This window comes from Lycorma delicatula, chromosome 3 (genome assembly GCF_047948215.1).
Source record: "Lycorma delicatula isolate Av1 chromosome 3, ASM4794821v1, whole genome shotgun sequence".
Classification (NCBI taxonomy): domain Eukaryota; kingdom Metazoa; phylum Arthropoda; class Insecta; order Hemiptera; family Fulgoridae; genus Lycorma; species Lycorma delicatula.
The window spans coordinates 173,393,970-173,418,099 of NC_134457.1; the positions used below are offsets into that span (position 1 = coordinate 173,393,970).

Below are 24,130 nucleotides of genomic sequence, written 5' to 3' on the forward strand. Positions count from 1 at the left end.
GACTGCCTGCTAACACACAATAAACACCTGTTGTATGGTGAGAAGAGACCAGGTTTGGAATTCATGGGAACAAAAGCCTTGGTCGACTGTTCTCACGCTTCGACTTGGGTCCGGTCTGGCAGGTAAAGAAGCTAGCAGTATAAATAGCTCTGGATGACCAGCTAGAAATCTGTTATGTTCTGCGAAACATTACTACGTCAGTGCAGCAAGGAGAGGCTGCAAGTTGTGTGGGTTCGGCAGAGTACTATTGGAACCAGTCTGCGAGACATTTCGACGTCAATCCCGCAAGGGCAGTTCTGCGAGGTGAGGCTGCAAGTTGTGTGGGTTCAGAGCGTTCTATTGGAACCAGTATGCAAGGCATCATGGCATCAGTCCCACAAGGGCAGTTCTGCGAGTTGTGTGAGTTCAGCGGAGTTCTGCGACCCAATCTAGCTAGATGGTCCAGCGAGGAGAGTCCTGAATCCAGTTCTATATGAGTAAGATGACGCCATGAGTAATTCCAGTAAACCAGAAATACTATCAGTGCGTTACAGTAAAACTATAGTGCTACCTACTAAATCTACCTGTTAATTTGGGTCCTAAGAATTATAATCTGACTTAATTTTACCCTCACCACAAAATCAGGATGAAATCTTTTCCCAGCTAACATTCGCCAATGAAAAGTTTACAGAAATATGTTTATATGAACTTCCTTCTTTACTAGAATATGTCCTGAAAGTGTATTACATTATTCATGAATCATTGTTTATATATTATTTCCAAATTGCCTCCTGAGGATGATTGTTTAGTAATTGAAATAGCCAGCCATCTTGATATAAATTTTTTTAAACAGTTTTACGAGTGTTTTCTATTTTATTTAAATAATCATTTATTATAGCTTTTTATTTATATGTAAATGAGTTTTTATAAACTCATATGTTTTTTATAAATATTTTTTTTATAAATGAGTTACAATAAACTAAGCCTTTGTGTTTATAACAAAGGTCTGTGTAATTTTTCTACTTTTGTATTAGAAATAATTGTTTTTATACCCAGGCAATTTTGATGTAATAAAAAATCTTCTAACTAATAGTTTCCTCTTATTTTAATGTATTTATATTTGAAATAAATGGCTAAAAACAATTAAAACGACTTCAAAGACTTACAGATATTCTTTGAAATATTGCCCAGAATCAAAAACTATCCTAAAAAGAAACTACCCCAGCATCAAAAATTGCCCCATAATATGGAAATCTTAAATTAGTTGTAGTTTTAAATATCTAGAGAAAATAATAAATTGCAATAGCATGGATAGAAGAGAGAAGAAACAGATTGCATAAACTACATTTCCTGACCAAAGATAACTGGAACCTTTCAAAATGGGACAAACCCAGACATTATACTACAGTGGTGAGACAGTGTTACTATACGCAAGTGAAATGTTTCAACTTACTAACCTAGAACCATTAAAGAAAATAAAGAGAAAAACACTGAGAACAATCCTAGGCCCCAAGACAATATAGACTGAAATCCAACCAAGAACTGCATAAAGAAATAGAGGTTATTGAAGAAGCAATAACAAGAAGGAGAGTGAGCTTCCTGGACCATGTGTACAGAATAGACAAATAGAGGCCAACTAAACAAATATTCATTAAACTTTCAGGACAAAAGAACAACCATGGGTATCTACAATAAAATAATGAAGAAAGAATTACCAAACCTAGCGATCTAAGAACAAGAATAAAAAAAAGAAAACAATTCGTATAAAATACCCTTTTTCATATTCCTAAATTTTATTTCAGTTTTTTAGGTGAGACTAGGAGTTTGAAAATTTATTGTAACCATTTACAACGTTAAATTTGAATAATAAAATATAGAAAAACCAATTAACATTGATTGGAAAAACATGCATATCGAAATATTTTTCGATATTTTTTGTTTAACCTCCGCGATCACCGTTAGATATTGCTTCAGAGGATGAGATAAATGATTTTTAGCGTCTGTGAAAATGCCATGTCTGACCGGGATTCAAACCTGGGACCTCGGGATGAAATATCATTAGTGTTTACCTAACTAAAAAAACCCTGCATCACTGCGGTGTTAGTGCCTCAGAAACTATGTGTGGAAATAAAAAAATTCGTTTGTCTAATGTAACTTTGATTCGTATAACATAAAAAAGAAACACTTATATTTTTGTTTGATTGTAAATATTTCACTCGTTTAATTACTTAAACGATGCATATTTTTACAGATCATATAAAAATTATAATAGTTGACAAATTAAAAATAAATACCATATTTTACATAAAGGTGAAATTTTACGAGTAAAATCTAATACATTTTGTTACTTTTAAATAACATGAATTTGTCTGATAATTTAAGAAACATAAAACTAATGACAATAATATAGTTTTGTGTTACCATAATTTCGTTCTATGGTTCTAAAGTCGTAGAGGCTAGTAAGCATGTTTAGTGAAAAGTCAAAACAAAACGATGGCTGTCTTGGATGAGTTTATTAGCCGCTTATTTGTGTCATTAGAAGTATTTTTTCAAAAGGTTTGTGATATTTTTAGTATAAATAACTAGATTCAAATTTTATAAATACGATAATACAGAGTTATTATTTTTTTTAAATATTTCATCTTACATGTTTGTAGTCTAGGTTATGTTAACAAATTTTTAACGGATTTGAAGTAATTGTAAAAGTATTTTGGTAATTTAATATTTGAGTATTAATAAGGAAGTTATCGTTGTGTTTTATACTGTCGTTGTTCTCGTAATAATATTTTAAGATGATCTATAAACAACATTATTAATTTTTATGCATACTTCACAACTTGAAATGAATGAACTGTCAACATAATTGAATTATAAGTACTTTGTATAACTTAAATTTTACTGATTACTATAAACTGTTCTCTTAAATTATCTATCGATGGTACTATTCTTCTGCGATGTTAGTGCCTCAGAAATCATCATGCATATCCATTTGATATTGCATAAATGTTTTTAAATACATATCAATATTATCGTTGACCTATTTTCATTACTTTCCATGTATGTCCACTTAAACAAACACAGTAATTTATATAAAGCAGGACTAAATGAAGGAAAAATATCAAAATGAAATATTATAATCAGCTTCCAAAAACTGCTTTTGTAGGTGTATCACACCTAAAAAAATTTTGTGCACTTGCAAAAATTTGTGTGTGACATTATTATTCCTATCTTCTGGGTGGTGCATGAAAAAAGGAAATTTTACATTGATCATTGCTAAATCATGCTTTAGTTTATAGTAGGACCATTATGATGTCATTCGGTTCACCAGTCAATGCCATTTAGTTACAGTAGAGTGCACTGGTTAAAAACATATCATACTTTTTTTAACAGATTGCCTGGAAATTAAAAACAAATGATTTTAATGACAGAGTTGTTTTTGAAAGTAGTTTTATAACAAAAATTTCCTGAAAAGTCATTGGTTGTCTAATGAAGCTCACTTAAATGATTGTTAATAAACGAAACTTTGGCTTCAACACTTGCATAATAAAAAAATTACAGTATGGTCTACAATATCATTAGGAAAAATTACGTGATCAATATATATACAGTTACATGTACATGTACACTATATTTTTTTATACGACAAGATTACACAGATTTCAGAATGGAACAGTGGTACGATTTCAAACACTTAGTGATGAAATGATTAATTATCCTGTGACAGTTTCACGATGGAGCTACAGCAATAGTATGAATATATATATATATATATATATATATATATATATTTATCAATAACTATAGAGTGAGTTGACCATACTGTTCCTCTCCCATTTTATCATAATAGTGGAGACATTGATTGTGACAGGATGTTAAGTCGATGCAATTTTAACACATGACGACCGCCTTTATATATTTTACATACTTTAATAACAATTCTACTCGTGATGACAAGGTTTTAGTTAATAAAGAAAAATCTAAGTTCATGAAAATGTAATTCATTTTCAAAAGCGCTAGGACACATTAAAAGATTGTTGGTAAGTCGGTTTTGTATTTTAATTATTCTTAATATATAATACATATATATATATTTTATTTTTTTTTTTTAGTTCTGCTAGTAAATGTTACAAAAGTTTTAATTTGGTCAGTACATTCGTAAATTTCATTTCTACTGATTGTTTTGGTAAAAACTTCATAGAAATTTGTGCAGCAGAGGATAAATATGTAAGGTTGTTATGTTCAAATAGGTATTGCATAACTTAGAAATATTTAACAGTAGTTTCTTTTTAAATTACTTTTTGAAATTCTTATTTTGTTTTTTGATATTGTTTTAGGGCACAGAATTAGATGTTTTTGAAGATTTTGTTTTTAGTTATAAAATAAAACTAGAATCAGTTGAAAAATGTTTATCTGATTTTTTAGCTACATTTATACAATTGGAAAATGATTTCCAGGTAAGTCCATATGATTATTGATATTTATTATTACTACTACTCTTGATTATGTGGAGGTATTGTAGCATTTCTTTCTTGTATCAAGTAGGTCCTGGGTTTGAATCTCATTCAGTCATATCACTTTTTGCCGGCTATGAAATTCAAACACTTAACAGTGGCTGTAATTGGCCATTTATACCTACAGCTGTTTATAAAAAGAAAAGATATCACACTAGCAGTCGGGGACCTCCTTCACACATCCACAAGGCTACATGCATTGTTAAGTTGATATGTTAGTGTAAATTAATCCTTGCAGTAATATACAGTAGTACAAAATAAAGTAAATACAGCCTTTACAAAATAATCAGTCATATTTAAAATTTTAATACTGTACTGTGTCAAATTTTAACAACTATATTACCAGGTGATCAACTTAAAACCGAACTGCTGCAGATTAAACACAGTTGAGACATGTAATGTTTTATGAGATAAATAAAAATGTAAATAGATTAAATTTTGTATATAAATTAGGAAAAATTTCCTTTTTTACCATATTTTACAAAAGTTGATGAAGTTAAGAGGTCTGCAAAGATTTGTCATTGCCATCAAATTATTATTGACTATTCACCTTTAGTTCATCGATAGAATGGGGATTTTATTGTAAACTTTATACATCAAATAGCACTTTCTTCTTTCTTTCTTTTTCCTGTTTAGCCTTCGGTAATTACATTTCAAATAATACTTCAGAGGATGAATAAGGATGATATGTATGAATGTAGATGAAGTGTAGTCTTGTACAGTCTCAGTTCGACTATTCCTGAGATGTGTGGTTAACTGAAACCAAACCACCAAAGAACACCGGTATCCATGATCTAGTATTCAAATCCATGTAAAAATAACTGACTTTACTAGGACTTGAACGCTGGAACTCTCTACTTCCAAATTGGCTGATTTGGGAAGACACATTCACCACTAGACCAACCCGGTGGGTTACATCAAAATAACTGTAAAGGAAAAGGTCACAACTAGGCAAATCTGGGGAATGCAGAGGCTACTGCCTTCTGCTGACAGTCCATTTTTTTTTGTAAAAACGCCATGAACATATGCCAGTGAATTGTTTTGTTTGATATCCTCCTGTTATTTTACATATATATAGAAACAACCTATGTAAGAGACTTTAACCATTATGGTTGTAAGTGATCTGGCATGAGTCACAGATCACTCCCAAAAAGTCGTGTCATTCTTAAGCATAATAAGAATCCCTTGCCAGGATTAATAGAGAAAGTGAAGTGGTTTATCACTTCACTGTTTTCTTCATCAGGCTAAATGTACAATTACAAAATCAGTATGCCACATTTTCTCTTAATGAAAGAAATGTGTCATATTTATTAAAAATATGATACAATGTTTTTGTTTAGAGCAGTTTATAAATAAAAGTAATATAAGATGGGATGAATATATCCATGTGTTTGTTTTGTTGCATATGTACTTTGTACAATCAAGTGATCTTATAGTGTAATTTGTAATCATGAACTTATTTAAATTTATAAACAAATTTTCTCATTCATCTTATTTTATGAATTCGTCAATTAAATAAAACTTGCAGTATATGATAACAAGAGAATTAAGTTAATTAATTCTTTGATTAATAACATTTATTTTTAATTTTTTTTTTTATTTGGTAATTATACGATGTTATAATAATCAGAAGTTTAATTTCTCATAATTTCATTTCTTCCAAAACCAGACAACTGTCTTAAAATAAACTTTTATATAAATTGTTGAAACCATTTAGGTATACATTTTTTAATGTTACATCCTAATTAATGCTCCTTCTGTAACATAAATAGTGAATTGTTTCTTGGCTGCAGTTATTAATATTGCAGCTATAAATTTCTTGCTTTGTATGTGTTAAACAGGTGATGTTAGCTGTGTTTTAAGTTTTAATTATTTCGGTAGGTCAGAACTTTATATAGGATCTATCAGAATGAAGTATTTTTCTATTATATAGCTTTACTTCTTCATTTTTAAAAAGTCATCTTACAATAATTTTGCTTAGAAGTATGATACATTTTTTCAAGTAGTACATAGTTTTTTTAAAAAGATTCTATTATTCAATCATAGTGTATTATATTTATATTGTTTATAGTCAGTGATTAAAGATTGTATTGTCTCTGATAATGACCACTGGAAATTGTATGCAGTATCGTCACAACAGCTACATGAGCAACCACAAAATAATGTTCAAGATGAGAATGTTATAAGTGACAATGAAAAATCACAAATTCATATATCACAAGAATCATCGGAAATGATTGAAACTACTGTTATTGGTATGTGATTACTTTAATTTAACCTTTATGTTTTATTTACCCATTTCTTTACATTCTGCCTTGTGATTTCCTTTTTTTTTATAAATCCTAATATATTGACGTGTAAATTAACTTCATCTTCCATTTATAAACAGTCATTAAATAGTTTTACAACTACACTGTTTATAATTTTTATAGGTACTGCTCTATAGGAGCACTGTTTATAATTTTTATAGGCTCTGCTCTATAGGAGCACTGTTTATCATTACTGTAGGCACACCCTGCATACCTGTGGCTTTATTATGACATTTAGGATTTTTTACTGATAATTTGCTAATTTAATTTGCTGTTTCCATACATATAAACTAATCAGATAGTACTGCCCCTGCTAAAACAAGGTTGAAAATAATGTCATCATAGTTATAAAGCAGATAGATGAATGTAATACCAAAAAAGGACTGTTATTATCGGTTATAAAAAAATAAACCATTTTCTTCTCTTTAGTAATTATATAGAAATGAATTTTAACTACGTGTATATATTTAGTTATAAATTGTACAGAATAAATAAATACACTAATACATTTAGCTCTGTGAAATTACATTTAGCTGTACTGTATAAACTGTTAGACAACAAAAACATAAAATAACAATATCATCAATTTCTATTGACTTGATCATTTCCCTTATCTTCAGATATATTTTGTTAATGTAGTAATGTATTCTAATAAAGTAGTATTGCATATTTCCTAACAATATTTTGAATTTAAATTAGTTACTAATACTGTATTTTTAATTAACGTTTTTAGTGCCAATGTGATCAAACAGAGGTCTGTAAATTATGCAAATATTGCCATAGTCTGTTTGAATGGTCATCTTAAAAATGCACTTTTTTAAATTAAAAATACAAAGTAACTGTTTAGAAATATCTTATATTGTAGAAAAATATTTTTTCTGAAAGATAAATTTAATTCCAAAGGCATGTATACGCAGTTTAGTTAAATCCCATGTTGGCCAACCTGTTGTGTCGGCAGCTCTGACACTAAGTTGTCTTGGTCTTGCTTGTTTCTTTACATGTAATAATTTGTGTTCTGTTTATTTTAACTGAACTTCTTGTTCATTATGAAACCTACTCCTGCCTGCCCATTATTTGAAGCTGAGGTAATTATTCTAAAATCACCTGACCAAAAGTTGCCTTCCTCTTCCCACCGAACCTCACTAATTCCTACTACATCCACATTTATCCTATCCATTTCCCTTTTTAAATTTTCTAGCCTACCAACCGTTTTTAAACTTCTAGCATTCCACGCTCCGACTCGTAGAATGTTATTTTTTAATTTTCTGGTGACCCCTTCCTTGGTAGTCCCCACCCGGAGATCCGAACGGGGGACTAGTTTACCTCCGGAATACTTTACCAAGGAAGGCGCCTCCATCATTGCTATATGAAAATGCAGAGCCACATTTTCTTGGAAAAAAAGCAGCTGTAGCTGCTTTTTTTCCAACAAAAGCAACACTAAAATAGAAAATAATATAAATTATAATGAGTTTAATAAAATATTTAAAACATTTAAATTAAAAACAGAGTATACAACTAATAATAAAATAATAAATATGATCTAGAAAAACAAGGAGTATGTAGTCTTAAATGTGAAAATTGTGATTTGAAACATATTGGTATGACAAATTGTTCATTCTCAATTAGATTTAAAGAACATGTCAATTGCATAAATAAAAATCAATTTAACTTTACTAAAAACACATTAACTTATATAGAATGGACATAATTACAATCCAAATGAATTTTTTGAAATGTTGGAATGCACTAATAACATTCATAAAACTAGTATATTGGAGAAATTTCATATATATGTGTATAATAATAAACTTATAGATGAACAAATCAGATTTGATTATGATATTTTATTCAAGCAAATTATACTAGCAGTTTACAACTGCTATGCAGTATAAATTGAACTGCAATTGAACAGTTGATATGCAACTGTTATAAACTGCATATCAACTGTTATGAACATAATAATTTTAAATTATATTTTCATTTTAATTCCCATTTATAAAAATTTATATGCACAACTATAAAATTCATAATTAATCAGTAATCCCTGATGGTGGAGGAATAATCCGAAAGCGCTTGGGCAGTCAATAGTTACAATTTTTGGTAAGTGGATACTCTTTTACAATATATCATTTATTCAGAGGTAAGTTGGGACAACAGAATTTAATTAAATAGTGCATTCAAATGAATTTTAGAACATTTCCAAAATTTCTGTGCGTTAGACCATTAATTGAGTGTTTTGTTTAGGATTTCTTAATTTTTTTAAAATTTACTTATAATATATATCAAATTGAAAAATTGTGTATAGGTAAAAACATATTTTTCTTTCTAGTGGATTAATTGATAGTAATTTTTTTTTCTACCACTCTGAAGGACTTAAAATGAAAAAAAGTAATTTTTCCATAAGTAGAATATTTTTCTTTTTTTTTTAAGTTTTTCTTTGGAAATAGTTGCATGTCCAACAAAATATGTGCATTCTTTGGTCTATTCTGAATAAATTAATATAAAGTTTAAAGCCATATCTTAAAATTCATTCAAGATATGATTATTCTTGTGTGAACATGTATAAAAGCACCCCTGGTTGGCACTAAAAGGGTTAAGCTATAAGAGAGTGTGTAAAAGACTGTATAAATATCACAGTTTACCATTCCTAATAAAAACAATGTGAAAGTGAAATTCAGCTATAAAAATGTAAGTGCTGTGCAATATATGCTTATTACTGTATCTTATTTTATCCTTAATATTCTCATTTTTAAATGTAACATTTGGTAATATTTTAATTCTGTTAATTTAACTCGGTTGGCATCATTTAATTTTCATTCATCACTTCATAATGACATGGTTAGCCTATAATCCAGGTATAAAATTTTTCTCTGAAAGTGGGGGTCATTTATGTTTTTAGTTTTATTTTGTGTCTTTAATATATTCTGAGTTTTTATACTAATTTATATTTTTCTTGGAGCTATACAACTTATTTGATAATTAGTATTTAGAAGAAGAAAATAAGGTGGTATTTAACAAAATTTTACCTATAAAATTATACTCTTAGTATTTTTATGTTAACATAAAAATTTGGTGGTGATTACGATTGCATGAAGGATACTGAATATTGAAATGTCTTCTTGAAAAGTGTTTATATTTATTTAAAAACAAAAAAAATAAGAGAACAAAAATCAAAAGTTAGAGGACATTCCATAAATTATTTTTTCCATATTGCTGCTTGAAAATATTCCCAAATTATAGCCAGTTATAAGAGTATGTTCCTGGTTGTATTAGCATATAAAGGATTTAAGTGTTTTGTTACAAAATTTTATGTTTTGCTGAGATTTGATCAGTGTAAATAACTATGTCTTGTTTATATAAATTTATGCCTTATGATTTCTTGTAAATTCTTATATCTCTATTGCATTATACAGAAGAAACACTTTAATGGAAAAATCAAAATTATTGACATAGATTAAGTAGATGAAACTTTTAAAATAAAGGCATTTTGAATTAGTTTTGCTCAGAACTGATAATAACAAATAAAAATCCAAATCATATCAATTATTTAGAAGTACATTATATGCAGAATAGGTATAAATAACGCTCGCTAAAAAGAAATTTCAATGTTTGCTTTCTTGTTAAAATAGTGATAAAAAAAATTTCTTGTTAACAGGTGCTATCTAAAGTATTGTACAGTGAACTGATTTCACTGTACAAATATATCAAATATCTAACTAAATTCAGTGTGTACGGTAATGCCTCAATAATGAGAACAACAGTTATTTATATGTGATCTAATTTTATTTATTTAGCATCTCAGAAAATTACTATATAATAATTTACACTAAAATCACATTTTCTGTAAGTTTGAGATTTTCTACATTTTATCTATTTCTAGATAATTTAACACCTATACAAATTCAAAGAATTTGACTGTTAACTTTGCTAAAATCAATATATTATTAACATACATCTTTGTATACAGACTTACAAAATAAACATACAAACAGATATTTAAATATCAGATGCGAATTAATTTTTCATTAGCATCATACATAATCGGTTCGTACCTTTTTGTTTTATATTATTGCATCCCTGTGTATCTATGTTATCATCTGCCAGTTGAATACATAGAATACTCCTGCTACTTCAGCATCCAAAAAAAAAAACAAGTTTACCACAAAATGTTTGTCATTTATTTCCCTTGTGTTAGGGAAATGAATTCAATAATTTGATTTTTCAGTGATACGATCTATTAGATTCCTTACTGTCTTACACAGAGTAGAACGGGGAATTTCAGTATTTTCAGCACTGTATTGGAGTACAAGAAAAATTTAGAAACAATTTTATCCTTATGAGAGCTCCACCTTTTGTTCATATCTTTGTGGGAAAAGCTTCTCCACTAGGAAATGTACATTCCACTCTCAAAATCCAGTAATTCTTTGCATTTGTCTGTCTCTCCATTCTATATAGACCTTATTTTCACATACTTCCATATATATAAAACTAAACACAGCATGAGTAGCCTACCTTACAGATTTCAAAAAATGAGATACTTATTTTAAAATTACTCATTTTTATTAACATTCAACTTAAGTAGTTACTTATAATTCCAGATAACCCTACTAAATACTTGGTAGAATAAATTACTTGCTTTTATATTCACTCAAACTTTATGCTTACCTAGCAACTACTTTGAGTAGATGCAACTATTTTTTTTTTATTCACATCACCCAATAAATATGTCCTCCTGATTAAGTCTTCTCTTCCAACATTTATTTATGGCCCTCTGATTTTCCTTTTCATCTGATAATTGTTTAAACTCCCTATCCTGAGTCATATGTCTACAATTAGTAATTATCAGCTTTAATTCTAGAATTTATGTTTGCCTTATTTTGACTAAAATACTCCACATTTTAAGAATTAAAACGTTTACTTGATGAATGATTTAATCAAGTAAATAATTAACTCTTTAAGTATTTCAGAATGTAGCATCTATATCTTTTTATAAATAAATTTAAAAAAAAAAATATATATATATATATATATACAGGTGATTAGGGAAACAAGAAATTTTGAATGTTAAATATTATTAAAAAATTACATTAAATAAATTTATTTTTTTAAGATCCCATCTTGCAGGTGACCCATCTCTGCATAGACATTCCTGCAGGCTTGTAGTGAAACTCTGCACGGTTCAACACATTTCAACAGGAATTTCAGCATTTGCTACTCAGATCTTAGCTCTTAGTTATTCTGTCATAGCAGGATTATTTGCTTTTTAAAGTGATCTCACAAGAAGAAATCACACACTGATAAATCAGAAGACTTGGGAGGAAATGAAATGTCACCATTTCTTGAAATTAAACAATTGTCAAATAATTGGTATGCAGCAGTGATCAATATGCATGATATTGATTCATTCTGTGTGTGATGTTGATCCATCTTGTTCAACCAAGTATTGTCAATAACTTGTGGAAATTTATGTAGTTTTTGCACAACAAAGGTTTTCAGCACGGTGGCATATTGATCTGATGTGGTGGCAAATTGATATTGCTGTAGTTGTGAGGCCATTTTTATTTTTAAAAAAATACAGGTCTGTTATACCATGATGACAGCACACAATACATGGTAACCATTTTGCTTTGTAGCAGATGCTGGTGTAGATTCCGTAGTGTCCAAAAGTGAAAATTTTGTTTATTAAGAAATCAACTTGTATTGCTGTAAAGTAAGTTCTGTTACAATTTTTTTTTTGAACATTTATATAACTGTAAAAACACTGCATAACAACTAATTGAACAATGTAGGCTTCTTAAGACAGCAGCTTGAACAGTCCTGATGCTGTCTGGTGTGTGAATGTCTCATACACCACCTGAAGATTTCTTCTTTTTTTTCTGAACTGTTTCCTCAAAATTACACATCCATGTATTAATTGTATTAGTTTATGTTGTATGGTCGTGGCATCGTCATATAAATTGGCAGTGAAATTATCTACACGCAGCCTCTGTGCTGTCATTATTTTTATGGCAAAAGCACGTTGCACACTACTCCAAGTATCCACTACAAGTAAATGGCAAGATAGAATGATCTGGCTTCTATAAGTTATTCTATAAGTAAGCTGACAGTCACCCAGGACTACCAACACAAGTTTCAAAATTTTCAGTTTCCTTAATATATATATAAGTTTCCTTAATAGTTTCATTAATATATATATTTTGTAATAAAGTACACTATTGTTTTGATAATATATGTAAAAAAAAGTCAAAAGTGGCATTAATAATATATAAAATCCAATAATACTAGTTCATTTAATGATATTTTTTGTACATTTTGTTGTAATAGAAGTGAATGGAAGGCTAGCTTTATTACAAGCAGTACCTTGGCTGCGGTTGGGCTTTTATGTACAATAATCAAGATGGCAATCATTGTTTTTGGAATGGTCAGTTGGTAAAGTTACCCATCCCAAACCATGCAGTAGTAGATCTAATGGATATCTAGGCAAAAATCTTAAAATATCAATATGAAGGAATTTACCAAAAGACAATTCACTTAATGAGTACATTGTTGTTTATAGTAGTGGGAAGTGGTAATCTATTAAGAGATCCATGAAATAAATTTAACCTTGCTCAAAGGAGTACTTCCAAAGGACCTCCTCCTGGTAGTGGACTTCCACTTTGTCAGTAGTTCTTTGATAGATGAGGGCATCTCACCCAATATGGGAGCAGCCATTACTGATCAAGGATTTTTTATTGACTAGCCAGATATGCAGTGCAACAATGTGTTTCTTTTTGTCCAAATATTAAAAAGTCATCTTAGAACAAGTTCAAACTTCTCTAAGGAAAACATCTATATTCCTTCAAATTAGTGATTTGTGAACGTAGGGGAGGTTCTTATTATAGCAGCATGTGGAATTCAGTTTAACCATAAATCATTCAACAAAACTCACTACTTTGTAGTTTATATTATACTAAATTCATTATACTAAATTCACTTAACTGTTGTACTTTTTTTAATTTCCTATTTTGTTTTCTTATATTAACAGATTTACATATGAATGTAGTTGATGATACCTGTATTGAACTTCAGTTACCGATTGATATAAAACAGACATCAATTCAACCACTGCAACAGCAACCACAACAGTTAGAGGATATTCTAAATGCAAATGAAATATCAAAATGTCAGAATAGTACTACTGTGTTATCAGAGACTGTTGCTTCTGCCAAAAACTCCACTTTACGTATTGTTAACAATGGTAGTATTAGTACATCAGGCAGTTTTTTTAAGTGCAATATGTGTTTAAGGTTTGTATTTATTTATTTTGTTGTTTGACTGATTTTTATTAACAATTATCAATTTTATACCAATATTGAATCATTGAATATGCTTTTGTATGTATAAGCCCAGTTGTATATTTATTGCAAGAAGGTCATCCAGAAAATAGTACTTATTTTATGATTAAAAAAAAGCAACAGAACTTTTTATTTATGTAAACTAAGCTAAGCTACTTTTCTACATAGTCATCAATATATATAAACACTTATCATACTGTTTTCAAGTCTTCATTGGTTTCAAGACTCTTTCTCCCAAAGTTTTTAATTTGATTGGCAGATAATAGCTGCTTGAAGCGTGAAGGGGGCAGGCTGAATGATTGAAAGATTTGTATCTAGATTTTACAAGCAGCTGCTTTGTTTTTTTAGCAGCATGAGCTATGTGTTGTCATGGAGAAACAAAATGCCACTACACATAAGAGGTCCTGCACTTTTGATCAGTCAGCTGCATTTTTTTTAATGTTTTGCAGTACATGTTAGTATTTAATGTGGGTCGGTCCACAGATAATAAGATCAACAGAAGTGGATCTTTTTGGTCCTAAAAAAATCAATACTTGTACCTTTTCAACTAGAAAGCCTAACTGTTTAATTTTTTTTTTGGTTTGGATGATGGATGAGAATAAGCATTTACATGGAGCATAGCATACAAAAAACTCAGGTTTTATTCCCTGTTATGATGTGTGTTTGGAATCCTTTATATGTCAATTAAAAAATAACATCCACACAGTATTTTTGTGTGTCATCAGTTAATCTGTAAGGAACTCATCTTGCACAAATTTTTCTGTACTTGAGATGAATAGTGACGATTTCATAGTAATTGTGTAAGAAAAATCAAGTGTGACATACAATTTTGTTTAATGAATTCAATACGATGCAGCAAATCATTCATAATGATAGACAGGTGATGAGTTTATTCATTATCTGATTCTCTCACTTTCTCCACATTGAAATTAAAATTTGTATATTATTACCATATAAAAATTCATCATATCCGTAACATCCTAGGCAGTGATAAGAATGAACGATTGGGTTGTTACTTCTATGAAGTATCAATATACTCCATAAGATTTTATGTTAAACAGTAAATTTTGATTTTATTATTTATGTTGTAAATTTTATGTTAATGGTTACATTTATTTTATTATTTTAATTTTAATCTTATTTTGTTATCCGAGAAGGGACTTTTTTGTTATAGTTTCTTCCTGGGCATTGATAATGTGAAAAGAATTTTTCACTGACAAAAAAAAATTTATCTCCTTAAACTTCCTTGACTTGACAGTTAATATTACAAATTAGTTGTATTAATAAATAAATACAGAACTCATTTTATGTAAAATTGGAATTGTATTTTGTTATTAATTTTAAATACACAGAAACAATAAAAATAAAAACAGTGTAATGAAAACTCATACAGTTAAATAGACACATGACTTAGTAGGAATAGACCTGGATGTGCAATTTTTTATTACTTCATGTGTGCACTCTCTTTTTTTTCTATTTAGCCTCCAGAACCACCGTAAGATATTCAGAGGATGAATGAGAATGATATGTATGAATGTAAATGATGTAGTCTTGTACAGTTTCAGGTCAACTATTCCTGAGATGTGTGGTTAATTGAAACCCAACCACCAAAGAACACCAGTATCCACGATCTAGTATTCAAACTTTTTTTAAGTGTGCAACCTTTGCATTACGTTAGGAAGAATATTGAGATCTAAGTTTACCTACTCATTAAACTTGTAAGCCTTTGATTAGGCATTTTATACACTTGCCAGATAAAAAAAAATTCCCAGATAGGTCTATAAAAAACCTATTCCCACCAAACCATGATAAATACCAAGGATAGTAACCCAAAGATGAACACCCATCCTTATCGTGGATTCAATGAGCATGTAGCAAAAATCCACAGAAAATCACCAGAGAAAGAAGGACGGGTGGTAATAAATGATAATCTACTCTGAGAATTACCATAAAACAGTCTTTCATAGTATTTAAATATTGAGGAACTAAATATTTGGAAATGTACTTTTGGTAATCAATTGCCATTACAACAGTATTATGTGCAACACTTTTACAATGAATCCAAACAAAATTACCTGAAATAATAAAATATACGCAAGTGTTTCCGTAATGAATAATCAAGCTGCCGCTCCAATGTTACATGAATATAGGCCGCAGGTATGTGTTTTAAAGCCATTATGTTCATATCCTCCATTACAAAAATATACAACAATATTAGGATACGGTATTAAAAACATTTTATATCTGAAATGCAATTCCTGGCCAGTATTAAAACTGGATTAAAATTAACATTGATACCCATAATACACTAACATGTAGATATACCGTATAAAAATCTTACATAGGATTTGTATCGCATTGTATGAACAATTATAATGGTGGTGTTTTGCAATATTGAGGGATGAATAAAAACGAAGGGATAAAATAAATGTAGTAAAATTTTTCATGAGCTTGAAGAAAAATATGTCATTAGCAGGAAACTGTTGGAACTGTGAACTGTAAAAATCAGCTGGTTCTTGGTTTTGTAAGCAAGTGAATACATAATTTTACCATTATTTTGTACTTATTTATCCAACTCTCACTACTGTACATGATGATTCACATAGTGTTACTGACACTTTCTGAGCTTATTCTACTAGTTAAAATAATAAAAAAAGTTCATGTAAACATTGGTCCTGAAATGATCCATTAGCAAGTTACAGCTAGCGAACGATTTTGCCCTGCTTCCTGGGCAAAGAATGAAATTAAACTATACTAAAATTCTATGAACTTAAATTAAAAGGTAGGCTTGATAGTTTCTTATGGTTTTTGACCTAACAAATCGAATAAGACAGGTTTCAGAATCATACCTGCAATAGTTTTTATAATATCCAACATAAAATAGAAAAATTTGTTGTGAATAAACATGTTTTTAATACAAAAACTTTGTTAAATGACTACTAAATGCATAAAATCTATTATCAAAACTTGAAGAGAATTTAATTGTCAGAAAATTGTTATAGCTTAATAAAAAACAAATACAAGTTCAAGAAATTTTATTTTATTAGTAACACTTATTGTATGTATGAAGGGATTACATATATAAAGCATGTTTGCTTTCCTACAAAGTGCACTGATATAAAAAAGTCTGCTATATTAAAGAAAAAAAATTAAATAAAAAACCAGTACTAATGTTATTCAGATAATAAAGTTTATGTATCTTTCTCAACTTCATTGTTCAATTGAAAACTTGAGAAATTACAATTTCATAAGTTGGTAACAGAAATCAGCAAACCAACTATGCATTTTATGTTGTGTTATTAGTGCATTGCACGTTCTGTGTTGCTGTTGTGAATTGTTTCCAGTACAGTGTAGTTTAATTAAGTGTGTGTGTTTGTTTTTATTGGTGCCATATTTTAGCATTGCCTTTGTTATTTACAATTGAGGAATATGCTGACAACATGCTACTTATCTCGGGAGTGTGTGATGGAGATGATACTGTTGTTGCAGCAGAATATCAAAGAAGTTTTTCTAACCGTAGATTTTCAGATTCTAAAACAATTTAATTGAACATTCTATATGTTTGCTATGAGAAACAGGTACACTTCGCAGCATTAGTATTCTTCACGATTTTTCTGCCCATCATATGCGAATATTTGTGAAACCATTATCAAGGCTACTCAATGCAATTCAGGTGTTTGTACATAATGCCTTTCCTGCCTGTTCAGAGTTTCCCAGTCTTTGGTGTGGAAGATACCTCATAATAACAAGTTGTATCTTACATAATCAACAAGTACAAAATCTTCAACAAAGAGATCCTTCTGTTTGTTTGCAATATTGCAACTGGTTGAATATGAACCATCAATTGCACAGGTTCATTTTATTTACTAATTAGATTCAGTTTACTCTGGATGGCATCAATAACCTTTGCAACAACACACTTTGGCAGAATCACAATCCACCCACAATAGTAGAATGTAATTTCTAACACTGATTTAGCTGTACAAACAGATGAAGTTCAGCACTGATTCTTAAATAATTAAAGTCATAAGTTGGTGTTATCAGTTTTTTATTATATTTGAAAATACTTTTGTATTTATAAATTAAATGTTTAATATACTTGACATATTAAATGAATTTTTTATGTATTATTAAATGTTTATTTTAATTGTATTATGAACTGGAAATATTACTGAATGTGATTGTACAAGAATAATGTGATTGCCGTTTGTAGGCAACTGGCTGGAACTGAACAAGGGTGATGACTGAAGAATGAATAATGAATGACCACAAGAATGACAATGGAATTGCTTAAATAATTTAGCTGGAGCCGCTGCTTTGTCAGGAGCCGAGTGTATCTGAAAGGAATTGTGTGAACTGTTAAGAGCCAAGTGATGTCGTCAGGAGTCGATTGCATCCAAAAGGAGCCAAGTGATGTTTAAGGAGCTGCTGAATTGTCAGCACCCAAATGCATATGAAAGGATTAGAGTGTACTGTAAATATCTGAATGAATTCAACCAAACTAGCATCAAGATACCGCATGTACTTTCAGCACTATGGTGCGCTTCCCCACTTCTCCGGTGTCATATTGGCATTCTTAAATAAACAATTTCCAGAGCTATGGATTAGCTATGGCAGGCCACAGTCCTGGCCGCTAAGATCACCTAATCTAACATCATTAGATTTTTGCATGTGGTTTTGGATGAAAACCCACATTTTTTTGTGTAAAGAGAAAAGTTCATATGCATGAAGAGTTTGTTGCTTGTATTACAGATGCCGCCGAACAAATTAAGGAAAGTCATGCATAGAGCAAGCATGCAGCCAAATGTATTGAAGTAGGACAGATTTTGAAAATTTATTGTAAACTTTATTAAATGTATCAATTACGTTTTTATTTGTTTAACATTCTATCAATTGTATGATAACTTCATTTTCTGTAGTTTATAACATTTAAAAGTTTTCATATGGTAAGTGTTAATAATAAATTCAAATTTCTAGAACTTGTATTTGTTTTTTATTGATCTATTTTATATTAATTCTCTCAGAATTAAATTTTCTACAAGTTATGATAATAGATTTTATGCATTTATTAGTCATTTAACAAAGTTTTTGTGTTACAAACATAAAAACATGTTTTTTTCACAACAAATGTTTCTATTTTATGTTGGATATTATGAAAACTATTACAGGTATGATTCTGAAACCTGTCTTATTCAATTTGTCAGGTCAGAAACCATAAGAAACTATCAAATCTACCTCTTAATTTAGGTTCATAGAATTTTAGTATGGATTTATTTCACTCTTTGCCCAGGAAGCAGGGAAAAATCTTTCGCTAGCTGTAACTTTCTAATGGAGCATTTATTAATTAAAATATTTGTACAGTTAATTACTGAGATAAAATATTGAGGGATTGCTTATTATGAACTCCCAAAATCACTTTCCTTCTCAAAGACCTTAATCTATAACTAAAACTAAAATTAAAATAATATAACTTGTTTGTATTATGAAAAACATAAAATTTTACAGAGGAAGTTATCTTGGAAATCAGATTTATTTCTGACTTGATCTTTACAATTTACTGGGTATTTTTTTTTTAATGTAACAGTTTTTGACATATCTACAGTTTTAAGTAGAATTAGTTTTTTCATTATTAATTTTTTTCATGTATATTAAGAATATGTAACCGATCCATTTTTTCTTTTTCAGAAAATTCAGAACTATTGATAAGCTTAATAAACATGCATGTAAAAAACTAAATGGTAATAATAATGATGATAAAATTGCTGCTCAAAAAAGTATAAAAAATTGTGAAATTGCTAATAATACAAACTGTGAAGATATGAATATTGATGAATCTACTACATTATCTACTAATGATAATATTAATGAAAATGATAACAAAACACAATTAGATCAACAGGAATCAACATTATTGCAACAATCAACTCAATCTATACTACAATCATCTTCAACATCACCAACTTCAGTTATCATTATATCACAACTTCAGTCCAAGCAAAATACAGAGATTAATAGTAAAACTATTACGGTATGATTGTTTTTTTTGTGTTTGTATCTGTTTTAATGTTTTTGTAATTATTATTTTATCTTGAGCTATATGATGCACATTTACTTCATCTCTTTAATTTTTTATAAGTGAGTTATATGTGTGTATATAACTTCTGTTTAGTTCTGAACTACTAGCCTGATATAAATTATACTTTTGCCACTTTTTATTGAACTTAAATCTTTAGTTATAACTTTATTTGTATTACTTCATTACGTGGATAAAAGTTTGACTTAAACTAGGAATATGTTACATTTTACTTTTGTCATTCTTCATACAGTGATCACAATTGAGATATCTATCTCTAGATATATTGATATTATCTCTAGATGATTATAAACAGAATATTGTATTCGTTTATGTTATTTTGTAAATGTAGCTGGGTCATAATTATTTTTATCAATTCAAAATTACATATTATGAAATTTTAAAATATTCTCTTCTAAGGTGACAAACTGAACCAAGTTTTAATACAATATTTTTAATAACTTATCTCAAAATGTTTTCAATTTCTTGTGATTATTTTCAATAACTAGTATTTGCTGTTCTCATCCCTGGTGTCAATTTTTGACATAAGCAGACAAATACTTAGAATCTAATTGAAAAGCAGATTTGAATTGTGTCTGTTATTTTTATCCGTCATTGCTGTACATTTATATTATAATAAAGCTTTATTTATTTTTCTCTTTTACAGAATATAGTGAACTCTCAGGATAAAATACATCACAAAATCATTTTAGTTATACTTTATTTTGAAATGTATGTTGTACGAAAAACAAGTTTTAATAAAAAAATCCAATATTATACAGTGCAGTTATTCTATGGCTTATCTTTCATCTATGCCTAATACAGTTACATTTAAGTTCAGAATCACTAGATAAAAAAAAAATCAGGCTTGTGTTATACTTTGGAAAGTATAACACAATTAAAAAATAACACACAACCTATAGTTGAAAAAAAGAAATAAACAAAAAAGTACTGTACAATTAATATGATTTGAAAAAGTCACTGATGCTTGTTGGTTTTGTTTTTTTGAGCAAGCTATTTTTCACAAAGTGTTCTCTTGAACATGTTTGTTTTTTTTAACATACACTTTAAACTTCTCAAGATGCTTCACTGCCTCTGTTGAAGACACTGTTTCTTCTTCTTAATTGGTTTCTTGCGATGGTACCATGGTCAGAGATTCAACAATTTCATTCTCTCTCTATTATGCAGTGACTTGTTTCAGATTAGCATCACTGTTGAAATAAGTCATCAAATGTAAGGGATGATGGATGTTCTAACTCTTTTGCAATTTCTTCCCACACTTCACAAGACTCTCCACAAGCTTCAGTTTATGATGATGCACTGTCCAGAATTTATGTTTTTCTCCAACAAATGGCAATGGTTATTGTTCTCACATTCCACTTGCCCCCAGCTATCATTTGTATTCCCTGCAGGATGTTGATTTTTGTTCATCATGGTTGAAGATATTCAGGGAATCACTACGTAAAGGTAAAGTATTTCTTTTAGTATTTGTGTAATAGAACTAAAAGTATAATATTCCCTGCCTTCAGTTTCCTAAGAATCATCCTCTGCTGAACGACAACATTATCCACAACTACAGGATATTTAACAAGCTGTTTAAGTTCAGAATAAAGTAAAGATTTTGAATTAATATCTATTTTTTTTTTTATCAATTATGATTTGCTATTTCAGAATGAAGATCCAGATTTACCTGTATATTCTTGTGCATTATGTTGTACAACATTTTTAGAGAAATCACAGTGGGACTGTCATGTTTGTAAAGATAAGGAAGGCACTGTAAGTATGAAAATTGTTTTTAACTGTAGTTTCTTAATTAAAATTCTCTAGTATTATAAACCTAGTTTACACATTATAAAACTGATGAAAGTTAAATAATAGTCTTCTTTAAAGTAGTCCTGAATTTTTTTTTATGTTTATATTTCTTGTATGTTAATTTTTATGTTTGATGATAACTGCCTTGCCACCAAATAAAGAATTGAGAAAAATATTAAGAAATGTTTTGTATGGAGTGTAATAGTATTATGAAAAATGGTGACATGAACCATTCAGAAAAGAAGATAAGACTATGGAATGGAAGCATTTCTGGTCTAGATTAAATATTCATTAATTTTTATTATCATTATTTTATTACAGTTTTGTAGTGCATACTTAAATTTTTTCCTTGTTACGTTCACCATGAGATTACAGAACTACTGTGAATACAGATATATATTGTGAAACAAATTATGTAGGATGCTATCCCGTGGGATTTTGTTTTTGTGTGATGATGTGCAGTTATACACAGGAAAAGACAGTGAGGTGATTGGAAAAAGTTTGTTCAGAAATTTTTAGTCATTCACCCTATAGCCCAGACTTAGCTACTAGCGATTATTTTCTTTTTCTTCACCTTAAACAGTGCCTTTCATCACAAAGGTTTGATAATGATGACAGATTGGAAAATGGCATTACTGCATGGCTTAAATCAGTGGTGGCAGAATTTCTTAAAGAAGAAATACTTTTAATACACGCCTCATACTAACTTTTAAATAAAAAACTTTTGTCCAAGTGCATCGTAATTAAAACATAATGTGGATAATTGGGAGTTAGCTGTACATCATAACTTAGCACTTTAATTTTATATGCATACCTATTAATTTTCTAACTTACTCTTAAGTAATGTTAATATTTTGTTTAATTTTACAGGCAAATGGTAAACGTGTTTTAGTAGCAAATAGATCATCATTAGAAGAACGCCGCTGGTTTGTTTGTGGTTTTTGTTCTGAAACATATCGTAGTTTAGGACGTATAATGCATCATCTAGTTAGATGTTCTACTGGGCCTTATCCATGTGAAGTATGTTCAAATACATTTACAACACGTAGTGAACTCAATTACCATAAAAAGAAACAACATAAGTGAGTATTTTATATTAACAGTGAAATTGATTAAATCTGAAAATTTTTTCATATCTCTGAGACTTGGCTCCAAGATATTACTATTTATAGTTACTGTTAATAAAGAGTGAACCATATTGGTGGGACATATTTATATTTCAGATATTACAAGCAATAACAGTCATGCATGTTTTTCATACAGCTTAACAGGAAGTGTAAGGATGGGAGTTACTGATAGATATTTCTTTTATTGTGGCAGGGAATCGTTCATCGTGATGTGGACCGCCATTGAAATTTCATATGTCATGGAGGTTTTCTTCAGTAGTGGAAGCTTCATCATCACAGGGCAACAATATTTAAGAAATAGGTAGCTCCATCCTGAAAGGTCATACTGCATACTGCTCACAACAGTCCCTTGGGAGACCTTGATCGTGTAGTGCAATAAACATTGAATGTGTGTCCAATGCTATGAACCAAAATCCAAAGAAGTCAATTTGGCAATTGTGTCGTCAAGTGGATATTCCACATACCAGTGTGTAACAAATCCTTAAAATGGACTTGCAACTGTATCCATACAAGGTACAGGAGGTGCATGAATTGTTTAACCAAGATAAGGTTCAACGAACCACATTCTGTGATTAGCTAATCAACAAAGGTGATGACTCTGTGCCCAACACCTTATCATGTCTGACAAAGCTCATTTCCTTCTTAGTGGTTATGTCAATAAACAAAACTGTGGATTCTGGGCTAGACAAAATCCACAACTGCTGCATGAAATGCCACTGCACAGTGCCAAGGTTACTGTGTGGTGTACAGTGAGTCATGTCTGTGTGATAGGTCCCTATTCTTTTGAGAACGAACATAATGACAGTCACAGTCATCACTGAGCAGTACAACATAATGTTACAAACATTTTTTGTACACAAAATGAGACTGCTTGGTCTAAGGGACATGTGGATGCAGCAGGATGGTGCCACCAGTCATTCTGCAGTAGTGTCAATGACAATCCTTCGATGACACTTCCCTGGATCCCTCATCTCCAGATTTGGTG

At 29.7% G+C, this 24,130-nt stretch overlaps 1 protein-coding gene across 1 annotated transcript in view; it reads left to right on the forward strand.

Annotated features, from left to right (window-relative positions):
- Positions 1 to 2,447: 2,447 nt before the first annotated feature.
- The window catches only part of LOC142322224 (uncharacterized), a 47,224-nt gene continuing 25,541 nt past the window's right edge, over positions 2,448 to 24,130 (forward strand). Inside the window, exons 1-7 of the mRNA XM_075361047.1 lie at positions 2,448 to 2,535; positions 4,314 to 4,433; positions 6,562 to 6,745; positions 13,824 to 14,085; positions 19,819 to 20,161; positions 21,878 to 21,982; positions 22,889 to 23,100. Of these exons, the coding sequence (XP_075217162.1) occupies positions 2,473 to 2,535; positions 4,314 to 4,433; positions 6,562 to 6,745; positions 13,824 to 14,085; positions 19,819 to 20,161; positions 21,878 to 21,982; positions 22,889 to 23,100 (1,289 nt within the window). The 5' untranslated portion in view covers positions 2,448 to 2,472. The remainder of the gene's footprint in view (positions 2,536 to 4,313; positions 4,434 to 6,561; positions 6,746 to 13,823; positions 14,086 to 19,818; positions 20,162 to 21,877; positions 21,983 to 22,888; positions 23,101 to 24,130) is intronic.